Genomic DNA, 15,729 nt, shown 5'->3' with positions numbered 1-15,729 from the left:
GGGAGGCGCGCCATCTACGGCTGTTCACCTCTCACACCCAGGGGTTCCACGCGCCTCTTCTGTGCAGCTTCTGTTCCCCTGGGGTCTGCAGTCACATCACTCAAGGTTTGATGCCTCTGCCTTCATCTAGCCTCATGTGTTTGCCTTCCCGGGTGCCAGTCAGCTCCTTGGCCTCTTTATGTCTAATCTCACTGGAAGTGGGCTGGCCACCCTACCTACCTGGACCACCAGGATTGCGAAGTACTGCTGCTCCCTATGCAGTTACCAATGCCCATGCGATTGTCCATGCCTTGTCTTCCATTATCCAAAAGCGTCTTAAGGACCAAGCCGCCACTGTTTCTTTTCCCTGACTTACTCATTTTCAGTGACAGCTTTGGTTCAGAGCCCTGAGTAAGTATGGGTTTAGAAGCGTAGGTAGTATACTGTGGCCACAACCGGTTCACTGTTACATCCTTTCCTGGTGGGGACTAGAGACCATATTAACTGGTGAAGGCACCTGCTGTGGCAGAGGCCATACTATAATTCCAGAATTTAGGAGGCTGAGGTCGGTGGGCTGCCCAGAGCTCAAGGGCAGTCTAGGCTAAAGAGTGATGCAAAAGTGAAAACTAAAGTAACTATAATGAACAAATAAATTATACATTATCTCATTGCCAAGACTAAACTAGCCTCCATCTACTTGCAAACAGCAGCGTGCCCGCTCACTGTGTGTCCCTGTATTGTTGGGGTTGGTTTGTGAGCTGTGATTTAAAGTCCTCACCAATTGTATTTGATTCTTAGACCATCACTATCAACAACACCTAGGAAGCTGTTAGAAAGCCCACCTCCAGACCTCCTGAGTCAGGAACTCTAAGGATGACGTATAGCAATTTGTGGGGGTTTGTTAGTTTTGGTTGGTTGATTGGTTTTGGTTTTTCAAGGGAGGATTTCTCTCTGTAGCCTTGGTGGTCCTGGAATCACCCTGCAGACCAGGCTGGCCTTGAACTCACAAAGATCCACCTGCCTCTGCTGGGATTAAAGGCAGTCGCCACCACTGCCCAGCTAGTAATCTGTGTTTTAACAATACCCCTACCCCCCAGATGACCACAGACCTAACTTTTTCTTCCCAAGCACTATTAGTTCACTTTAGATTAGCTTCACTAAAACTTCATTAATTTGCATTGAAGTCCTCCAGGCTGTAGGTGAGGGCTACTTTGGTTATCTGCTTGACTGCATATGGAATTAACTAAAACCCAGCCTGACTGGGCACACCTGTGAGGGCTCTCTGCTTAATTAAAGCATTTGAAGTGAGAAGATGACCCCTTCTAGTCCAGTCTTTGAGGTGGGAAGCCCCACCTGTAACCTGGGCCACATCTGCTGGAAGCTCATGCAACAGGTTCTTAACCGAGGGGGCTGCTTAAGACCATCAGAAAGCACAGATGTTTACGTGACTATTCGTAACAGTAGCAAAGTTACAGTTATGAAGTAGCAATGAAGATAGTTTTATAGTTGGAGGTCACCACAAAGGAACTGTAGTAAAGGTAGTAAAGGTCGCAGTATTAGGAAGGCTGAGAGTCACTGCCATGTAAGGACACGGAGTAAGGAGGCCTCCCTCTTCGCCTTGCTCTAGCTCTTGCTGGCAAGTCCATTCCTTCGCTGGCAGTAGAACCTACCTCTTCAGGGTTGCAGCAGATACTGAAGACCAGCTAAGACATCTAGCTTCATGGACTAAACAAGTACTGGGTTCTTGGACCTTCCATTCATAGGCAGCCATTGTTGGATAAGTTGACCACAGTCTGTAAATTATTCTAATAATTACCCTTTCTATAGATAGACAGAGAGATAACCCTAGTATTCGGTAATTCCTTCTAGAACTTGAATTTTATTAATGAGAAGCTATCTTTCTGTACATGAGAACCATCAACCACACTGACCAAATAAAATCACAGCCTAACACTACTATGAAAACTGCAGATGTAGCTCTGTGAGCACATGCTTAGCATATGTGAGAGCCTTGATTCAATTCCCAGAACCAAAAGCCCAGTCCTTGGCACCCGGCAGCATATTAGCACCACACCCAGCGTTTCACAGTAGGCTTTTCCTTAACTGAAGAAGGGAGCATCACAAGGAAAGACACGTCGAGATGGTCCTCACCTTTCACATCCAAGACCAAGTTCGGTTTCAACTTGCTGTAGATCCTGCCATCCGACTTCATGCACCAGAACTGACTGTCAGCGTTTTGATAGAGGGCCAGTCCCAGTTTAGAGCCGGACGTCACGAGGCTGCCCACAATTGTCAGGCAGCAGTCTTCGGCTATCTGCGTAGGAAAACAACAGGCCATCTCAGGACACACACTTGGCCTCACAAACTGACGTCGAAGCCTGGTCATCGTCCCTGGCTTGCTTTATCCCACAAGAGCCATTTCATCTACTGGCTGAAGTAACTGAAGCCAAACAACAGGCCCTTTACTTCAGATGACAGGAGCCATGGTGAGTTCTCAATCCTCATGCACTGCGAGACTGGCCCTTGTAAGACTCTTGCTATTAAAAGCAGCCTCAATCAAGGGTTGGCGGTTAACACTGGCTGCCGATTATGAGGCACCTGTGTTCAATTCCCAGCACCCACACGCTAGCTAACCACCAAAATCCCGGTCCCAGGGACCTAATGCCCTCTTCTGGCCTCCATGGACAACCATGTGCAAGGTGCATTCATGCAGGCAAAATACCCACACACTGAAACTTAGGGAAAAAAGAGGAGCTCCGGGTCAGTAAACTGCCCACCGTGACCCTGTCACAGTCAGCGTGCTGCATGCTGTGAGGCCGAGTCTGCAGCTCATACTTGAGTGTCCAGCTCATGTCTGCTCTTCTCTGTAGCTGCGCCCAAGCTGTCACAAAATGCAACCCCCCCAAAAACAAACAAACAAACAAACAAACAAACCTGGAGTTACATTCACTGGCTCCTTGGCTTTCTGTCATGAGAAACATCTAAGATTTTCTAAGTTGGCATGTCATGAGAAACATCTAAGATTTTCTAAGTTGGCATGCTATCTAGGTATATAACAAGTAGAAAAACGCAAATGCAAAACAGGGTGAGTTAATGCAGGAGGTAAGGAACAGTTACACCTCCCTGCAGTGAAAGCTTATAAAAGTGGACGGTTGTGGGCAGGGGCATGGCTCAGTGGGAGAGTGCCCTGCTAGCATGCACGCACACCTATGCTGGTGAAAGCATTGTGATCATCTGTGACATCTCACTTTGTCTCCTTGGCCTACTGACGTGAGATATTAAATAACATCACTGAAACGTTAGCATTGCGGAGGGCACCGCTTTCTTGATTTGAGATGGACCCAAGGCAGAAGCTGCTGCTTTTCATTTCCCGTCCTCCAGCCACCCCTGCCTCTCCAATGTCTTCTTCTGTGTGCCTAAGCAGTACCTCTGCTTAAAAAGGCACGATTCTTCCCCAGGCACAACAGGCCTAAGAACGGGTGTGCTCCTGCTGACTCACAGGCACCAACTCTTTCAGGGGTCAGGAGCAAACAGACAAGCTCATAAAGCTGGGGGGAGGGGAGAGACGCCCACAGCAGTGCATGAGCTTGTCTTGTGAAATCTGGCATGGCTTTAACGCCTGCTGTGGCAGGAGTGACTCGAGCACAAGGACCACTTCCCATTCGACAGCGGGTGACCATTAGGGACGGTGCCGCATAGCCCATGCCATGCCTCTCCACCCTCCTCCTCCTCTGCAGAGTTCTCCAGAATGGAACCGATCCTGGCAGTGATTTCTGACACACAGATGTTCTAGGTTATGGCTCTGAGCAAACTGACCCTCCCTTGCTGGATCAGCTCTGGATTCCCTTTGTATGATAAGTTCCCAGCCCTGATTCTGATTCTGTCACAGCTGGGAAATGTTTTCATGGGGAAAAGAAAAACCTTCTAGTTTATTTCTGGAAGGTCTCTGGGAACTGTGTCACAGCATCCACCTGAAAAGGCCCCAGGCCCAGTAAGGCAATGTCTGCGCAGGCCCTGATGCTCACCCTGCATTTGATGCAGCCTTCTTGATAGATCCAAATCTGATCGTCAGCACCAACATCTTCCATGACCTGGACTCTGAGAAGCTTCAGGTCCTCCAAGTTCCCATTGGTTGACATAAACAGCCCTGTTGCTTTGTTTCGAAGTCTGAAGTAAATTCGTTTCTAGAAGACAAAACCCCAGCGACAGTCACAGACAGCTGTGCTGCTGGAAAGACTGAGCCACTGACATCTGGAAGCATCCCAGGTGGAGCACACCCAGGGCCACGTGCTGAGGGCCTCAGTGCTGTTCTCAGTGCCGAGAGTCTGAGGACATCCCAGGGTGACCAAGGCAGGGAGTGTGCCAAATGGACAACCAGAGCCGATACATGCACATGTGCTGTTGGGCTTGCTGCCCTTTCTGAAATACCCATCATGCCTCTCGATGCCATGAACTTGATGTCCAAATAGTGTGGGGAGAGGAGCCAGTGTCAAACTTTGAATCGAAACTAAAAGGCTGAGCTATATTTACAAAAATATTTTTCAAGAAGTCTTTGCACAGCTCGGAAGGGAATTTCACATACCTGAACAAAGGGCCGTAGAGAACCTATTTGGCGGCAGCCACTGAACTCATACCAATTTGGTACTTCTGCAGGAGACAGCAGGAACTGTCGGCCTCTGTAATTGCCATATTCATAAGTAACCCATCTGAAAAGAGGACAAACCACAGCTGATGACAACTTCCACTTGCTGGCGGGCCTTGACAATTACATTTGCTTTCAGAATGCTGTAAGCTTCCTTCCTTTCTTTCTTTCTCTTTTCTGTTTTTGTGACAGAGTCTCTTTTATGTATGCCTGGCTGTCCTGGAACTCAATACATATACCAGGCTGGTCTGCCTCTGCCTCTCAAATACTGGGATTATCATGCCCAGCTCAGGACATTTTTAATTCTGAGCTTTAAATATACATTGAAGGGAAAATAAGCCTACGGTCTGGACTACTCAAAGCTATTTCTTGATTAATAATAAATTTTTGGAGGATCAGAAGTACTTAAGTATTTATGTCAGAATCCATTCTGAGAGAGAAATAGATAAGCTTTTTCCCTCCAATAAAGAATGAAATAGAGATGCTTTGTCAGCAAGGCTCTGCAGTCCTTTCTGAAAGTTGTTTATAAATCATCTTCAGGTTAAAGATCCTTACTGAAAACATTAACATTTACAAAGTTTTCATGAGTATACCGGTGAATGTAATGATTGGATAAAAATACATTCTTCACATGTGGAGAAAGGAAGGTCTATGAAGCAAAAAGTATGTATGGAGCCATGATAGAGCCTGTTACTTTGATGCTAACTAAAGATACATTTTAAGACAATTAGAAAACATTTTTTTTTGGTTGTTGTTTAAAATAAGGGTGACCTTCCCAGAATCCAAAAGTGCTACACCAAGTTCCCCCACTCACACACTGGAGTGTACACCCGGGAACCCTACAGACTGAGGACACCACAATCCTGCTTTGCCGATCATTGGAGAAGGCCGTTCTCTACTGTAAACCCCAGAACTTTAAGTGTAAACATTTCATCTCTCTTATAAAATAGTCATCAAATTTACTGAAAACAATTAAAAGCTTCAGCCCTAATAATTCCTTAATTATTTTTAGTGAGTGTGGTACAGCCCATTTGTCCACAATATCTGTCCCTTCAATATCTATGCATCTCAGAATGCATTACCCATTATTTTAATAAAAGAAAAATGTTCTTCACAGACAAATGTATTGCATTGCTATGTATTTATTTATTCCCAATTCAGTTTTAGGATTATTCAGAGATAAAAAGCAAACTCTTCCCAAGTTTAAGAAAAGAATTGGCTGGCGGAGCTAGGCACGGTGATGCCTACATTTAATCCCAGCATATGGGAGACAGATGTGGTGGATCTCTGTGAGGTTGAGGCTAGCCTGCTCTGTACAGCCAGTTCCAGTCTAGCTAAGACTCCACAGAGAGACCCTGCTAAGAAAGGAGAAAGAAGATAGATAGGGTGGAGTTGCAACTTTTTACTTTATTATTTTATTAGTGTGTGTGTAGATGATGGGCTGGGGACATGCCACAGCATGGACGTGGAGGTCACAAGACAACCTTGTACAGTCAGTTCTCTGTTCTGGACTAAGCTCAGGCCATCAGGCTCACATAGTGATGTCTTCTATTCACTGACCTTGCCGCACCTTCCCAGTTAACTTAATAACTTATACAGTATCTACAATCAAAGGCAAAAGTCTACCCTTTGCTCTAAAATCAAAGGGCATGGTCTTTCCAGCCTTTCAGAGGATTGAGAAGAATCTAGTTCTCTCTTAAAAAAAAAAAAAAATGCACCATGAATTCGCCGAGTACGCTGTTGAGAAGCTTCCCCTGGGGATTTTGCATCCTTACCCTAACCTTAAGCAAAAAGGTCTGGATTCATGCATGACTGGTACTTTATACAGACTTAACCCACTGAGATAAATATGTCATGGAAGTGTGTAATGCTCACCCACACTGAGAGTCAAACACTGCCTGCCAGTTCGCTGACGGCACTGCAATGTGCATTTGAAGTTTCCCAGTGTTGTCCCTTCTTGGCACATACATTCACTTCATTCAGTCACTTAATGATGATATTCTTTTAAGTTTCCATTATGAGGAAATGGAGAGGTATATAGAATGAGATGGTACACTTTGGGGGTGTGTATATGTATGTATTCATATGTACATATTTTTTAAATGTGCTTCACAGGAAAAGCACATCTATGAAAGGAAGAAAAAGAGACACCATCTGTTTTAGTAGATCAACAAGTAGGTAACTCACTCACATGCCACCAATGACCTGGACAGAGCGTATCTGAGTGTTGAATCCCATGGATCGGAGATTGACTGTTTCAGCATTCAGTTCAATCTTTTTTCCTTTGAAGTTTTCTCTTTCAAAAAGAATAATTGTTGGTTCAGAAAATTCCTGTTTGGGGGCAAATTTGCTCATTTGTTAATAATGCAAAGCTTCTGTGGATAGCCTGAAGCTGGTAAGACATTGTCTGCTCTCAAGGAAAAGGCACAGGACGACCCTGCCAGGATTTACCTATTTATAAACTCAGCCAATCAGGATGTTGCTAGCCTGCAAAGTTAAAGGAAAGAAGGAGAGGAGGGGAGGAACCTTTTCTATTGCATCTAAAGGCAGGTTAAAAGAGACCACAGAAAAGCAGGGACACAGAACAGCCCATGGCAATATACGTGGAACACCAGCCCTCAAATGAAATTTACTTTCATCTTGCAGTTTTTCAGTTAGATGAGGCTGGAAAGCCACAGACATTAACAGCAAGGGCCAGAAGGCCTTGGTAACCCGGTGTCTAGTGGTGATACGGTAGTGCCATTGAGCCTGGTAGCCTTCCCCTCACAGGGGTTTCTGGTGTCTGAAGTTTGGTTGGGTTGGGTGGTTTGGATTTCTGAGTCTATATTGGATGATTGGGCATTCATGGTAGTGAGTCATAAACGTGAGCCCACTTTAATCGCCAGGATTAAAGGATTCTACAGGCTCCTGTTCTCAAACCCCCTTGTAGGAGCTATTGTCAGGAGGGGACAGAGACCACAGGTAGAAGCCACAGGCATTTTCGAGAGGACAGCAGCATCCAACTTATTTTCAGATAAAAGTTGAAGTTTATGTTTCTTGTCACAATTACAGGCCCCCGGCCCCTAGGCTCCAATGATAACATTTCCAAGATCACAAATGACACATAAAAGAAGCATACAGGGACCACAGTTATTTCCAACCTGCTTCAGGCTGTGTACAGGTGAGACACATTACTGTTCATCTGTGTTGATGTGCCCTGACATGCAGGACAGAGTCTGGCTGCCATCAGCTAACGGCTGATGGTGTGTGGAGGTGGGTCCCATGGTCTAGGATGCAGAATATATATAACACAGGAGGGAACCAGTCAAAAAGTGCAGGATTACTAATTTGTATGATTATATATACAGATGACATGCCGAAACAGCCTAAACATTCAAATTTACTGTCAGAAATAATTTAAACAATTTTGAGGTGTTACAGTACAGTTGGAAATGCATCAGGCAAAGGGTATGGCTCAGTCATGCAGTCTTTGCCTAGCATGCATGAGGGCCCATGTTTGGTCCCCAGCAAGACACAAGCCCCTAACTCAGACATATAGGATGCCTCATCTCATTCTGGGTAGATCTCCATAATAGAAACTTAAAAGGCTACCATCTTTAAGTGACCAAATGATGTAAATATATGTGCCAAGAAGGGAAACTTTCAAGTAGCTTTTAGAATTCTGGGCACATTAGTGTGTGTGTGTGTGTGTGTGTGTGTGTGTGTGTGTATTTTAGTCTTCTTTCATGACCTGGCCTGTTTTATTTTGAAACAGGTCTGGGCCCAAATTCACTATGCGGCCAAGTCTGACTCTGAACTTCTGATTCTTCTCTTTCTCCCTCCCAAGTGCTGAGAATTCAGGTGTGTGTGGTGCTGAGGATCGAGCCAGAGCTTCCTCCATCCAGGCGAGCATTCCTGGATCTGCTGGGCCACATCCCAATCTTTATCTATAAGCTGATGACTCTGCATTACTCCAGGTTTCATTGCTGATGCTTTCCTGTCTCAACAGCATCTTATTATTTAAATAGGCCAGCAGGCCCAGGTGCTGGAAAGCCAACACACACATTCTCCCTACATTTAAGACTAAAATCATAGGGATGTTTAAAGTGTTTTATGAGACTAGCTACCAAAAGCAAATAAAAATTTCCTAAACTATAGACACACCTAGACTTAAGTATATGAACATCATTCTCTGGTTTTATTGTACTGAAAATATCGTTTTGATTGGCTCAGATGAAAGATATGTTCAAAGGGGGTACTGTCACTTGGATTAGAACACAGTTGATAGCCTGGGTTAATGGAAAACTTGAAGCAGGACTAGAAAGAGGAGGCTCAATGAATAAGAACATTTGCTGCTCTTGCAGAGGACCTGGGCTTAGTTCCTGGTGCCCACATGACAGCTTACGACCACTTTAACTCCAGTTCCCGAGGACCCTAAGTCATCTTCTGGCCTTTGCAGGCATTGATACGTGGTACACAGATACACATGCAGGCAAAACACCCACACACATAAAACATTTAAAAAGAGCAGAGTGACAATAGACTGAACCCCAGGAGTTCCTGAAAATTGGTAACAAGAGACTAGGATTCTGAAGAAAGAGAGTCTTCTCTTCCTGGGGTTCAACAGAAACCCCAAATGACAAGTAAGGACAGAGACCAAGCCACTAACAGTGAGATATAAATCAACTCATTTCATCAAGCTTGCACAGCGTGGGAGGGAGGAACTCTTGATCTGCCGTGACTTTGTCAGCACAGAGTGAAGTGCCGGTCTACACTTGTGAATACACCCTGGATAGCCCAGGGGACCCCTTCCCACACAGCAGCACTTCTGCCCCGGATGGCCTGGGAGACCCCTTCCCACACAGGTCCACAGGAATTCAGGAAGCAGTGGTGGCAGAACATGAGACAGTTAAGAGTCAAAAAACTAGATGTGCAAGCAACAAAATAGCTCTTTTAAACAGTAACATTAAAGTCTGATTATGTCCTGTGAGAACTATAGCATAGTGATGACATAAAATTAAAGCTTCTACATATACATACACACACTTTTTAAAAGCACGAATTTTACAAGAATATTCAAGCTGTGTTCATAAAACACAAAGAGTGGCTGTGAAGGGGAGAGGAACAGAAATATGAGTTAGGAAAAAGAAAGGGAGTGGGGGAAAAAAGATGGCAGAGGGGCTGAAACGACCAGATGGCTGTCGTGGGTGTAAATAAATGAATGTCCCGAGTAAGAAGCCAGAGAAAGAGCAAATAAAAGATCTGGTTTTAACAGAAAAAGCACAAAAGCTGGGGGTGGAGAGATGGGTCTGTGGTTAAGAGCATTTGCTGCTCTTCCAGAGGACCTAATTCAGTTCTATTCAGTTCTTAGTTCCGACTTCTGGTGGCTTTGAGTCTCCTGTGGCTCCAGTCCGGGGGACCATTTGCCTTCTTTCGGCCTCTGGGAGCATCTGCACATACGTGTGCATGCATACACACACACAGAGGCACACGTGCACAAAAAAATAAATTTAAAAAAGAAGAACAAAATCCTGAGGGTAGAAAGCTCTGGTCTGGTGCAGCTGTAATCTGCGGGAGTCCTAGCTGCTGGCTTCCTTGCTCTAACCATCAGCGATGTGAACAGTGCAAGCCTATGCCACCATGCCATACTCACAACATCTATAAAGCGAAGAGACTTCAGGGTTGCTCCAGGCAGGCATCCCATTGCAGAGAGACAAGGATAGTGGCCTTCTTCCAGCACATACTGATTGCCAGAGAAATTTTCTCCATCATAAGCAACCCAGCTATAATAGGAACAAACACACAGTATGAAATATATATAATCCTGTTTAAGAAATCTGATTTTTATGCCAAGCCCAGTGGTATACCCCTTTAATCCCAGCACTTGGGAGGCAGAAGCAGATGTATCTCTGTAAGTTCAAGGTCAGCCTGATCTATACAGTTCCAGGACAGCCAGAAATACAGAGTAAGATCCTGTCTTTAAAAAAAAAAAAAATAGATGAAAGAAAGAAAAGAAATATGATTTCTAGAGGTACTTGCTTTAAAATAAGCCTAAATCTTCTAGCTAACTGATTTTTTTTTTAAGTATCTAGATATATTTGCTGAATTTCATCTCATTTAATGTGTCTAAGTTAGTTAACTTACTGGGTGGGAAGGGATGTGGTTTTCTTTTTTATTTCCCACCTCCCAGCCTTCCACTGTGCTCCTACCCAGTGTGGCCTCTCTAGATTTCCTGGCTGCCTTGAACTCACTTTGTAACTGAGGCAAGTCCCCGAACCTGTGATCCCCCTGCCTCAGTCTCCCAAACAGCTGGGATTAAAGGCCTGAGCCACCAGGTCCAACTTCATTTACCGAAAATGTCCTTCCTTACCCTTCCCTTGTTCCTAACGCCTGGGCCTGGGCCAGAGTGGCTTGCCATGCTCCCCTAAAGAGGCTGAGGCTTTTAAATTTCAATCTAACAGATGAGGACTGACTGCATATTGGGTACTGTCCTGTTGCCCAAGACATGGCAAAAGCAGCACTGTCCCTGATCTCTTAGATACTCTGGCAAGCTGAGACAGATGATAAACAATAAAAACTGCATGTGTCTGGCAGTAGGAAATGAAGCAGGATAGAAGACGGTTGGGGTGGGATGGGTGAGTGAGCCAGGAAACTGAAACACTTCCTCTCTCCTGGTGCTCGGCTGATCTGACACCAAGCCGGTGCTCTTTCACTGTTTGGCACTGAACCACACCAACTATAATATTAAAGGCAGCACCATCGCTACCATTAGGCTTAATTCCCTGGCCTCTTTCTAGATGGCTTCAAGGTTTCCTCGGTTTCTCTCATTCTTATGAAGCTTTTATAAGATGACTGCTTTTTGTGCAACACTGTGGGTTCACTGCCCCTGACCCCCAGCCTGTCACTTTGTAGACAATGCTGACCTCAAACTCACAGATCTGCCTGGTTCTGCCTCAGGAGTGCTGGCTAGGATTAAAGCCATGTGCTACCATGCCCCAGGCTTTTTTTTAAAGATTTCTTTAGTTGTGTATATGAGTGTTCTTTCTTTCTGTATAACAGAAGAGGGCATCATACTCCATCTCAGATGGTTGTAAACCACCATGTGGTTGCTGGAAATTGAACTCAGGACCTCTAGAAGATCAATTAGTACCCTTAATGGCTAAGGCGTCTCTCCAATCTGTGTTTCTTTATGAACCCATGGACCCATCAAACTCTATATTTGCCCAATGGGAGTCAGATCCACTCTCTCCCCTCGTCTAGGTTGGCTTCATTTCTGCCACCACAAGCTCTCTCCGCCAGGGTGTTGACTCTTCACCTGCCTGCCATGCTGACCCTACTCTTGTCTTCCTTACCACCACCACCCCCAAAAAAATCTGTCTTAGGAGGTACTTAAGTTCCCCCCAGATCCCTCCCCTTTTACAGAGGCTGGAGTAGGTACACAGTACAGAACTGGTCTGAATCCTGCACACTGAGGATGCTTCTGCATCCCATCTTGCCATGCACATCCTATGACCTCTGACCCCAGATGCTACAAAGCAAGCTTCCCAACTGATGCAGTGATTTCCCAGTACCAGCCACCAACAGTAGCCAGGGAAGACTTGCAAGCATGTGACTTCTCCAGCCTGGTGATCTGCCTCTGCCCCTCTCGGTCCACTTACCTGCCTCCCAGAACTCTGCAAGACTTAGTCAGAAATGAATCGTCAATTTGATTTATGGTCTCTTCAAAACTCTGACTTTGACCTCGGAACTGTGGTTCTGAAAACAAGTGAATCTTTAAAAAATGGAAGAGAAACAGAAGAATTATCTTCCTGAACATGTTCAGATTACTGGTTTTTAGTTTGTTTTTTAATTTTTATGTGTGTGCACATTTTGCTTGCATATTTATGCCTATGTATTACGTTTGTGCCTGGTGTCTATCGAGGCCAGCAGAGGGTGTCAGGCCCTCTGGGACTGTGGTTTAGACAGTTGTGAGCTGCCACATGTGTGCTGGGCATAGAACCTCTGAAAGAACAGCCTGTGCCTTTAACCTCTGAGCCTCCTTCCCAGCCCTTAACTCAGCTCTTTAGATGGTGACCCAGACCTGACGTGCTAACTCTGAGTTAGAGTAAACTTGTATAAATGTTATAAATCCTTTCATTTTCTTCTAGGTCACCAGTGATCACTTAGAGACCTTGGCTGTACCATTCCTGAGCATTTAATTTAGAGGCATCAAAGGCCAGTGGAACAACAGAGGCAACTTTCTGAAGAACTCCCTGCTCTTACAAGCTATGAGGCCTGTTAAAGCTTTATTGTGGCCAAAGGCGATTATTCACAGGTTCTAACATTAACAATAGATGAGATCGGGAAGCATGTAGTCTGGTTTCCCTCCCTCTCCAAGGAAGATACATGCTGACTTTTTAGAATCTCTATATGCCAATAAAAGAGGCTACAATGGTATTTATGCTTCTGTACATAATTATAGCTGTCTGAATACTTACATTAAAAAGCCTAAATAACAAAAGTGACAATGGAATTGGCCTGAGAGTCAGCAACTCGAAGGCTTGCAGGACACCACATAAATTGCTTGCTAACACGTACCCAGCAAATGTGAAATCCTAATATGACAAGATAGCCATGTGCTATTCCCACAAATATTTACTTATGAAATTAAATCCAGAATTTTCTTTCAAAAGCATTGTATGAGAGATACATAGACACAGGCCATTGATTAAGCATGCTAATGCTTTCAGAACTAAGCATGGGTGAAACATCCCACACATCTGGCATTTATGCTCACTTTTTCAATGGAAAATGGACACCCTCTAATTATACAATGTGTTTTAAGTTACCTGATTTTGTCTCCTTGGACCAGTGAGAGAATCCTAAACATTTTTTAAAAGAAGAGAGAGAGAAAAAAGGTTACTAAAGGAGCCGTGTTAAAAATTTCTTTTCGATTCTTAGCATTGTTCTGTTTCTCTAAGTCCTTCCAAGTAATTTAGCAAATGACTCAAATATATTCATACTTAACTCCTTAAGAATGCTGACTAATGCTCAGGGAAGTCAAGGCAATAGAAACTTTACAAAACTGCTTTCCTCGTGATAGTTTTAACATCATCCTCTATAAAGCCTTGGATAAGTTCTTCCCCTGAAATGCGACATGGCTCCCAAATGGTGGCTCCAAATGCTTGCAAATTTAAGAAGACCCACTCTCACTTCTTGGGACTCCTGTAAAACCCTCTTTATGACTACTCAGTCCTCTCCAATCCATTCTCCAAATTCTTATTTTTATCATTTATTTTATTTTATGTGTATGGGCATTTTGCCTGCATCCGTATATGTTCAACACATGAGTTCTTGGTGTTCCAAGAAGCCAGAAGAAGATGTCAGATAACTCTGGAGATGGGGTCACAGATGGTTATAAACCACCAAGTGTGTACTGGAAATGGAATCTGGGTCCTCTAGAAAAACAGCCAGTGTTGTTCTCAACAGCTAAGCTATCTCTCTAGCTTTCCACATTTCTCATTAGTTATTAGTAAGAATTTTTAAATCTCTGAATTTCACTATACAAGTCACATCTAATTTCCTATTTAAATCTTTCAGTGTTTCTCATCCCAAAAGATCAATAATATCCTTAAGCCCAATATGAAATTCTCAAGAAATTAATTAAAACATTTTTTTAAGTCCAGAATGTGCTGGATTACAGTGCCCAAACTTCTTGGGAGGGAAAGAAACTTGGTCTTGCCTAGTGTTCTGATCTCAACAGTTGCATAATAATGAAAACATCTAAGATATTTGTTTACTGACATAAGGAAAACTGGGACTGAGCAAGAACAGTAATTGAATTATTTGCTGGGTACCTGATATTTGCAACACATTTGCAATTATTCTCTCTCTCTCTCCCTCTCTCTCTTGATTTTTTGAGACAGGGTTTTTCTGTGTAGCCCTGACTGTCCTGGACTCACTTTGTAGACCAGGCTGGCCTCAAATTCAAAACAACCCATCTGCCTCTGCCTTCCTAAGTACTGAAACTAAAGGCATGCACCACCATGCCCAGCTTTGCAATTATTCTTAATGCTTTTCTGAACACCTCTTCAAACAATGTATTCTTACCAAAATTATAAACTAATTATTAAATCAAATGGTATACACACAAAAAAATTTCTTTTCGGATGCATTAGCAATTACCGTTAAAATTACCCGAGAATATCTCCCGTAGCAATCGCTACACAAACTAGAAGCCATGCAAGGAAGCCGGGGATGAAGTAATATTCCCATGAGAGTGAACTCCTTACCAAGCATATGGGTTGAACGGAAGAGATCTTACAGTTCTTGCCTCCCCAGTCCTCAAAGCTGGTGTAGAAGCCTTTGTCGAGGATATATTGCTCCCCCGTAAAATCCGGGTTTTCATAGGCTACCCACCTACAGAAACACAACCCTGGTTAACGATGTTCTTATGTTACACAGAAAACTACCTTACACATCCAAAAAAGGGTTTTGCTGATCAGATCCTGTATTTTTTTTTTTTTTCTGCTCTCCATTAATATTAGAAGCAGATTGGCTTTGTCTATGAGTCAAATCCAAATGGTGCACAAAAGAATGTCTGTATGCAAACTTTTGGTGTTCCTAAATACCAAACTCCTATGCCTCGAGAAAGCACCAATAAGGATAATTTTGTGTTGTGATCCCCTCCCCCCCAAATTTATGCCAAGGAAATACACTGGATTTTAGAGAGGAGTTTGATTATTTTTTTCTGTAAGTAAAAACTTTTTTTCAACATCAAAAGATTTCTTAGGACAGATCTTAACAGGAAGCTGTTAGCAAACAGAAGGGTCGGTCCACTAGCCTGCCTTTCGTGGCCTAGCAACTTCTGACATCATCACCGCCAGGTGCGCACCAGGTGTGTACCTGATAAGAGGACCCCACCAGCTTCCCTATCTCTTATGCTCTGTCTCTCTGTGTCTCTCTCTGTCTTGACTGATCCCTCTCCCCAGGTCCCCCCTCCCCTCATCCCCATCTCCCCCGAAATAAACCTCTTTTATACAAGATCTGTCACATGGCATATTAATCATTATTATAAGAGAAGCTATGTCTCATACATAACAAATCACAGTGAATAATAAAAAGCTGGGGGAAAAAAAAAGGAAAGCACT

General features: G+C 43.9%; 1 protein-coding gene across 1 annotated transcript in view; it reads right to left on the bottom strand.

Annotated features, from left to right (window-relative positions):
• Positions 1-15,729, bottom strand: part of Crybg1 (crystallin beta-gamma domain containing 1) — a 51,982-nt gene that overhangs the window by 4,196 nt on the left and 32,057 nt on the right. Inside the window, exons 12-19 of the mRNA XM_055616004.1 lie at positions 14,872-14,998; positions 13,429-13,461; positions 12,259-12,371; positions 10,254-10,383; positions 6,813-6,952; positions 4,562-4,685; positions 4,005-4,163; positions 2,131-2,293 (exon numbers count right to left, since the gene is read on the bottom strand). Coding sequence (XP_055471979.1) covers positions 2,131-2,293; positions 4,005-4,163; positions 4,562-4,685; positions 6,813-6,952; positions 10,254-10,383; positions 12,259-12,371; positions 13,429-13,461; positions 14,872-14,998 — 989 coding nt within the window. The remainder of the gene's footprint in view (positions 1-2,130; positions 2,294-4,004; positions 4,164-4,561; positions 4,686-6,812; positions 6,953-10,253; positions 10,384-12,258; positions 12,372-13,428; positions 13,462-14,871; positions 14,999-15,729) is intronic.

This window comes from Psammomys obesus, unplaced genomic scaffold (assembly GCF_907164565.1).
Source record: "Psammomys obesus unplaced genomic scaffold, mPsaObe1.curated_primary_1811, whole genome shotgun sequence".
Classification (NCBI taxonomy): domain Eukaryota; kingdom Metazoa; phylum Chordata; class Mammalia; order Rodentia; family Muridae; genus Psammomys; species Psammomys obesus.
Note: the sequence above shows the minus strand (reverse complement) of the source record. Positions and strands in the feature narration are given on the sequence as shown.